We start from the raw sequence: 7932 nt of genomic DNA on the forward strand, positions 1-7932 counted from the left end.
TTGTCCAGCTGTGTCTGTGACATTTCACATAAACCCTGTTTCTTGTCTGCATCGAAGTAGCGGTCCTTGTATCTAGCATCGAGCATGGTGGCGACACAGTAAAGAGGCTCAGTGAGAATGCCACCAAATCGCTTGTTCACAGCCTCTAGTAGAGTGCTTTTGCAAGTTTTAACCTCACGGTTTGTGTCGGCAGTTTTGTTGAGCAAGCGTTTCAATGCCATGACAGAGGGTATCACGTCTGCCGCAGACTCTGTTGGTGAGCTTATTTCTCGAGTCAGTTGTTCGAATGGAGCTAGGATTGTGTTCATGTTTCAAACATCTCAAATGCCATTAAAATGGCATCAGTGGTATGAGAACCAGCACATTCTTGAGCATGCAATACGGCTTTCCAGTAGGAAATCCTCGTCGACCCACTGTGCTGTCAGACTCAGCATGCTCATGGGGCTGACATCGCTGGTCTAAATGTCAGTGATGCTATTACTGTAGCAAGTAGCTCATGGATGTGTGTTTCAGCAATACTGTGTAACTCTGGTAGGGAAACATCTGAAAAATAACGCCTACTTGGTAGTATGTACAGTGGCTCGAGGTGCTCGACCAGTCGGCGAAAGCCAACATCATCCACGACAAGAGAATGGTTGACTGTCAAGGGCAATGAATTCCATTATCTTGGCGTTAATGGATTTTGCCTTTGAGTTGTCTCGCTGAAATACTCTTTCAAATGACTGCTCGACTTGAACTTAGTTCAACTTAGTTGTTGGAAGTGTGCGCTTAGTTTTTTTCTGCTTTTGTTCTAGGTATTCGCTGAACGTCTGGGGGCGATGCACTTTCAAATTAGTAATTAGGTTTTTGGTATTGAAAGATTTCACTTTCTCCTCTCCTCGGGAAATAATAGCAGCACAAACGTTGCATATGGCCTTTTTGTTATCTTCCTTTGAAACTTCCAGATAGATCCACACAGCAGACTTTGTGGGCCAGGTTAGGAATGCTGTGTTGCACATGTAGCGCTGTATTTTTCGTGGCGTCATTCCGTCATCTACCTATGTTATATAGGTATGCACGTCAGCTTTGACATCGGTTTTGCACATTGGCATTAAACTAGACATTGGGCTGATGCCAATGTTGGAATTTTTAGCTAATATCGTCTGATTCCGATATGCTTACCGATATATCGTGCATCCCTACTTGTGGTAACAGTAAGCCTACATTTTAATGCAATTCAATCCTTTATCTTTTCTGTGTTTCAGGGAGCATAGCCATCATCGTGCCTCTGGTCCTGCTGGTGATCTTGATCACAACAGTGGTGGCGGGCATTTTCATCTGTAAACGAAGGCAGAGGTACAATAGGTTAAGCCTAATAAGTAACCATGCTGGCTGTTATGTCCTGTGATATGTGTTGTATGTCTTGTAATTTTGTGTTTTATGTGTATGCCAGGAATGCCTGTATTGTTGCCAGACAGATTTCCATATAGGACAATTAAGTATTCAATTCAATTTAAATTGTGGTGTGGTTGGTGATCTCAGGTACAACATACCATATATTATCTCCTGATAATGAGTTCTGGTTGTCCTCCTTCTCCCAGGGGGAAGCGGGTGACTAGGCAGCCCATGACGAATGGAGGGATAAACGTGGAGATAGGAAACCCTTCCTACAACATGTATGAGGTCGACCACGACAACCATGCAGATGCTGGCAGCCTTCTGCGACCAAACTTTACACTGGACCCTCATAAGGTTTGTATTGTCAGACTATGTACAAAATCAGCCATTCATTTTGTGCGTAATAACATGTTGTGTGAATGCAAAAACACTCAGATTAGTAGAATATTGTAAGTGTGTATTGCTGAGGAAAACTGTTGTTCATGTTTCAATATTTAATATAATTTACAGAGACATAACGTTGTAGTCTCATCTGTTAATACATCAGTATGCATTTTTGGTATCCATCCATTTTTGGTATCCTAGTCATGTAATCAGTAGTGTGATAGCAAAATGAGGCTTAAGAAGCTCCTCTTGTGGCATACCAGACTGTCTATCCACGGTTTGTTTTAAAATAGATGTGTAGTTATATTGGCAGATGGAGCATAAACCTCAGGTATGTGGAGAGAAACATTATTAAGGTGCTCTGTACCAAGTGAACATTTTATCTGCTGTTGATTCACTTTCTTCTTAGGTCTCAGCACTGCACTAACACTACGAATATCAAATAAATCATAACAGCTTTACTGATCTATCTTGTTAGCTAACTTGCCTGCTACCACTTCAAGCTTAATGCGTTTAGTTCTCGCCATGCCAACTTTGACATCTGCTATTGTCAGTCCCACCTGGATCCCTTTTCATTAGAAAGGTAGAGGCAGACTGAATCACATCTAGCTCACTCCTCTATCAGTGGATGCTGTAGGTGAAAGTTGCAATGGTTTTTGCAAGTTCCAAAACCAAAAATGGATTGACAATCGATGATCTCATTTTCTAGTCATCACATCATTTTTAGTTCCTCACTGATGTTGATATATCATGGATTTTCAGTTGGATTTTATTCTTATACACAGCGTTTGTTGGTTGACAACAGCTTGGCCTTGTGGCATGGTGAACACGGCAGAACTTGTGTGTTGCAGGGCTGGTGTGTGAAGTCCAGTGACCCTCGCACCCTGGGCATACATACTGTGCCCAAGGAGGTGATACCTGGACAGGTGAATTCTCCCATCCTTCCCTTTAGTTTAGACCAGCGATTCTCAACTGGTGTGTCAGGAATATGGGCAAATTGAAATTATTGACAATGAAAAAGGTGGGACTGTTGTTCCCTTGTCATATAATTGGTACATTTACTATCACTATCGCATTAAAAATAGTTCTCCAGATTGCATTATGGCAACAACAACAGAAATATTGGATTGCTACTGAGACAACCTGGTTCAATTTGGGTGTCAAGGCAAAACCAGTTGAGAACCATCACTATCTCATACAGAGGAAGCCATAATGTCTTGCCATTCACTATAAAAGGAACAGATGTGCCTCCTGAGTGGCGCAGTGGTCTAAGGCACTGCACTGCAGTGCTAGCTGTGCCACTAGAGATCCTGGTTTGAGTCCAGGTTCTGTCGCAGCCAGCCGCGACCGGGAGACCCATGGGGTGGCGCGCAATCGACCCAGTGTCGTCCGGGTTAGGGGAGGGTTTAGCCAGCAGGGATGTTCTTGTCCCATCGCGCTCTAGCTTACTTCTGTGGTGGGCTGGGCGCAATGCACGCTGACACGATCGCTAGGTGTACGTTGTTTCCTCTGACACATGGGTGCGGCTGGCTTCAGGGTTAAGCGGGCATTGTGTCAAGAAGCAGTGCAGCTTGGCTGGGTTGTGTTTCGGAGGATGCACGGCTCTCGACCTTTACCTATCCCGGGTCTGTACGGGAGTTGCAGCGATGGGACAATACTGTAACTACCAATTGGATACCACGAAATTGGGGAGAAAAAAAGGAAAAGATGTGAGAACATTAGTAAATCTCCTTTTTGCAGGAAGCCTGCAGGCAGTTGTAGTGCATTTTAGTGATTTAGGTATGATTCAATTCATCTTGAAGTATTTAACAAGGGAAAGTATTGTTGCACTAGTAAAAGAGACTTCGGAATATATGCTACCGCCAATTTGGGAACTAACATCCCATTGGAAAAGCTCAGTCTTGCTAATTCGATATGTAAACTCAGCAAAAAAGAAACGTCCTCTCACTGTCAACTGTGTTTATTTTCAGCCAGCTTAACATGTGTAAATATTTGTATGAACCTAACAAGATTCAACAACTGAGACCTGAACAAGTTCCACAGACAAAAGTAACAGTCAGTATCTGGTGTGGCCACCAGCTGCATTGAAGTACTGCAATGCATCTCCTCCTCATGGACTGAACCAGATTTGCCAGTTCTTGCTGTGAGATGTTACCCCACTCTTCCACGAAGGCACCTGCAAGTTCCTGGACATTTCTGAGGGAAATGGCCCTAGCTCTCACCCTCCGATCCAACAGGTCCCAGACATGCTCAATGGAATTGAGATCCGGGCTCTTCGCTGGCCGTGGCAGAACACTGACATTCCCGTCTTGCAGGAAATCATGCACAGAACGAGCAGTAAGACTGGTGGCATTGTCATGCTGGAGGGTCATGTCAGGATGAGCCTGCAGGAAGGGTACCACATGAGGGAGGAGGATGTCTTCCCTGTAACGCATAGTGTTGAGATTGCCTGCAATGACAACAAGCTCAGTCCGATGATGTTGTAACACACCGCCCCAGACCATGACAGCGACGGTGGGTTTGTGCCCATAGGTGACGTTGTTGCGGGTGATGTCTGGTGAGGACCTTCCTTACAACAGGCCTACAAGCCCTCGGTCTAGCCTCTCTCAGCCTATTGCGGACAGACTGAGCACTGATGGAGGGATTGTGCATTCCTGTTGTAACTCAGGCAGTTGTTATTGCCATCCTGTACCTGTCCCGCATGTGTGATGATCGGATGTACCCATCCTGTGCTGGTGTTGTTACACGTGGTCTGCCACTGTGAGAACGATCAGCTGTCCGTCCTGTCTCCCTGTAGCGCTGTCTTAGGCGTCTCACAGTACAGACATTGCAATTTATTTCCCAGGCCACACCTGCAGTCCTCATTCCTCCTTGCAGCATTGCTAAGGAACGTTCACGCAGATGAGCACGGACCCTGGGCATCTTTCATTTGGTGTTTTTCAGTCAGTTGAAAGGCCTCTTTAGTGTCCTAAGTTTTCATAACTGTGACCTCAATTGCCTACCGTATGTAAGCTGTTAGTGTCTTAACGACCGTTCCCCAGATGCATGTTCATTAATTGCTTATGGTTTGTTGAACAAGTATGGAAAACAGTGTTTAAACCGTTTACAATGAAGATCTGTGAAGTTATTTGGATTTTTATGTATTATCTTTGAAAGACAGGGGCCTGAAAAAGAGACATTTATTTTTTGCTGAGATTATATTAGGAGTAAACAATGCATGTTTAATACCGTATCTTTGACTAATGTGCATGAGCTATCTTCTTTCTTTCCTGCTACCTTGCAATAACTTTTAGCTGATATGTTTATCTTTACCCTTGATTAACTTTAACGTTAAAAAATTTGTGTGTTGACTCTGTATCAAGAGAAAACAAAGCACTGATGTTTAAGGGCATCTTCATTCGGTGCACCAAATTACATAGGGTATTTTCTTATGCATTGTTGACAGCTGTGCTGATGTGTCTTTGTCATATATATAACAGCATTTTTACTCCCTTAATGCAGCCCATGAACTACTCCAACCCAGTGTATGCAAAGATCTACCTTGACGGACAGAACTGTCGGAAACCGGTCATCAATATAGACGAGAGGAGAGAGCTACTCCCAAAGAAACTAGAGGGGACAATTCGCGAAACTGCCGCATAGCCTGACTTTACACTTTCTACTCCTTTTATAAGACAGTGTACAAATGTATAAAAACAAGAGGAAAATAAGAATTTTCTATTTCCTATCAGGCTCCGGTCCTCACGGTTAGGTTTGTTGGTTTTTAGCATCAGCATTACCTCTTCATTTGTGTGCTGAACACTTTTATTTCAATTTGTTTAGTTTCCGTTGTTTGCTTTATGTTTCTCGAACAATTGTTATACAGCACTATATAGTATATACTGTAAGACACTGAAGTAAAGCTGCTGATTTACAAAATACCTTATTAACACCGGAACTCTTCTGTTGTAAAGAAACGTTAAGATCGATACAATACTTATTTCTGTACCTGTACATGTCTCTCTCTTGTTAAAGTGGAACCAACAAATTGTTATTCTGGTGCAGTATACAGTACTAACGCAGGTCTCGATTTTTCTTTTCTGAACAAATATCTCATCTTTTAAAAACAATAGTAGTTTGAGGTTGGTCAAGTTATGATTGCTATGGTTTCCACTGTCATTACTTTTCTCAGAACAAAAACTGTTTATCTTCGCAATAACATGTTATCATTTCATGGCTTCATACCTGAGTAGTGAAGCTTGTTTTCTGTCCTTGTGTTTGTATCATTTGTTTCAGCCATGATGAATACACAGGTTAGTTTTAAGATAGTCCTTTTCCGTTGACCATCTAATTCAGTATTCTACAGTGTTATAAGCATCATGTTCATGTAATAATTTCAAACATATATTTGCTCTGCTTCAAATGGAAGATATTTTACTGAGGTGTCTGAAATGTCTACTCCATCAACGAAGTTCTGTTTGGATCACAGAGATGATTGAAGCTCAACATGAATGTTCTGAGAATAGTCACAGATATAGACGTCCATATTTTTTTAGGTCTCTTGTTCCAAAAAAGTATCTGTATCTACGTTACGGCATAAGGATTTAAACACGGAAAAGGATTTAACACAACTTTACGGCTACAATGTGACTTTAGAGAATTATAAAAACACTTTCTGTTACTTTCAGAAAGGGAAAGACGATAGATATAAGACATTTTATAATTTTGTATTTTATTTGTATGTTTGGCTGCTTGTATTTTGAAGAAATGTATTAAATGTAAGTACTTTTATATAAATGTAAATCAATATAAAATAAAGGGGGCTTATTTCCATTTCAAAATAAATATTTTGTTTTTTTAGATCTTTGCTTGATAATGGCGCTAACATCAGACTTCAACATGATGCTACTTCGCAAGTTAATTCACATAAAATGTTACCCCATGCTAGTGATAATATGAGCATGTGGCATTTTTTCCAGCAAGACATCTGTTGGATGTCACATGAAGAGATTTAAAGCTACAATCCGCAGTTGAAACAATAACAAAGCAGACATCCCTCCTCTGTTTTGGAGAAATGTAACTACTCTCAAGTTCACAGACAGAGTTATGGATGCAAGGACTAACAGTTGATGACATAGAAATTGTGGTGTTTGAGGCTATACAGTGTTTTAATTACATTTACATTGTTTACAAATATTGGCTTTAAAAAAGCTTATATTTTGGGTTAAGATGTATAAGTTATATTTTTCAAGAATCAATGGGCATATATCATTCATTTATAAGTCCAAAAATGGATTAGTGACTAAGGGTTCTAGCTTTAAGTGGTATAGCTGTCATATTTCCAGGGTTTGCATGGTCTCTGACCTAACACGTCAGTCAACAGCTGACACATCTTATCTGTTGTATGGAACAGGCTAAGAGGACAGGAGGATTACTGTGTTACCAGTGTGCGTATCGGTGTGTGTGCTTGTTTGAAGTGTGTGTATGAAGGCCAAGTGCATTAATTACCTCCGACGATGAACACGCCAACAACGCCCACCACACAGCACACCAAATGGAAATTCAGTCCATGAGAGTTTTAGAACACAATGGCCGATCATCTGCACCCCTCAGTGTTTCACCTGCTCTGTCACCATGACAACCGTACGACGAGGGAGGACAGACTGACTGATTGCACTTTGTCCAGAGTGCTGCTCCCTGCTCCATCCACTGGTATTTTCCTCCTCTGCTATCAACATAAATCTGAGCAGCTGAAGTGCTGCTATTTGGGAGGCGAAAGTGCTGCTATTTGATGTGGTGTAGCTCTGATATGATCTCAAATTCGTACCAGGTTTTGAGTCTCACTGAGTATGTTTACATGCACACTGGTAATTATATATTAAACTGATTGTGGCAGTAGGCCGAGTATGGCAATAATCATGTTAACACTTTACTCTGCTAATCTTAAATCGGTGTAAGATAAAAAAATATCTATTTAAACACCTGCTTTTCTGAGCAATCTTTGAAATTATTAGGACACGTAAACAGCTTAATCGGTATTCCAGCTGTGTATTTGATCTGGAATGTGCCAGCACCAGTAGCACAAGCCTCCACTTATGCGCGAGTGAAGTGAGTTCGGAAAAACTGAAAGTATGCATTTTAGAAATAGTTTTCAATATAATATATATTTTTATTTAACCTTTAACTAGGCAA

The 7932-nt window shown here is 41.4% G+C and overlaps 1 protein-coding gene across 1 annotated transcript in view; it reads left to right on the forward strand.

Moving 5' to 3' along the window:
* The window catches only part of lrp1bb (low density lipoprotein receptor-related protein 1Bb), a 297890-nt gene extending 291305 nt beyond the window's left edge, over positions 1–6585 (forward strand). The window contains exons 89-92 of the mRNA XM_031802153.1: positions 1245–1335; positions 1581–1731; positions 2613–2687; positions 5263–6585. Of these exons, the coding sequence (XP_031658013.1) occupies positions 1245–1335; positions 1581–1731; positions 2613–2687; positions 5263–5403 (458 nt within the window). The 3' untranslated portion in view covers positions 5404–6585. The remainder of the gene's footprint in view (positions 1–1244; positions 1336–1580; positions 1732–2612; positions 2688–5262) is intronic.
* The last annotated feature ends 1347 nt before the right edge of the window (positions 6586–7932 follow it).

The sequence above is a fragment of the Oncorhynchus kisutch genome, linkage group LG2 (assembly GCF_002021735.2).
Source record: "Oncorhynchus kisutch isolate 150728-3 linkage group LG2, Okis_V2, whole genome shotgun sequence".
Lineage (NCBI taxonomy): Eukaryota > Metazoa > Chordata > Actinopteri > Salmoniformes > Salmonidae > Oncorhynchus > Oncorhynchus kisutch.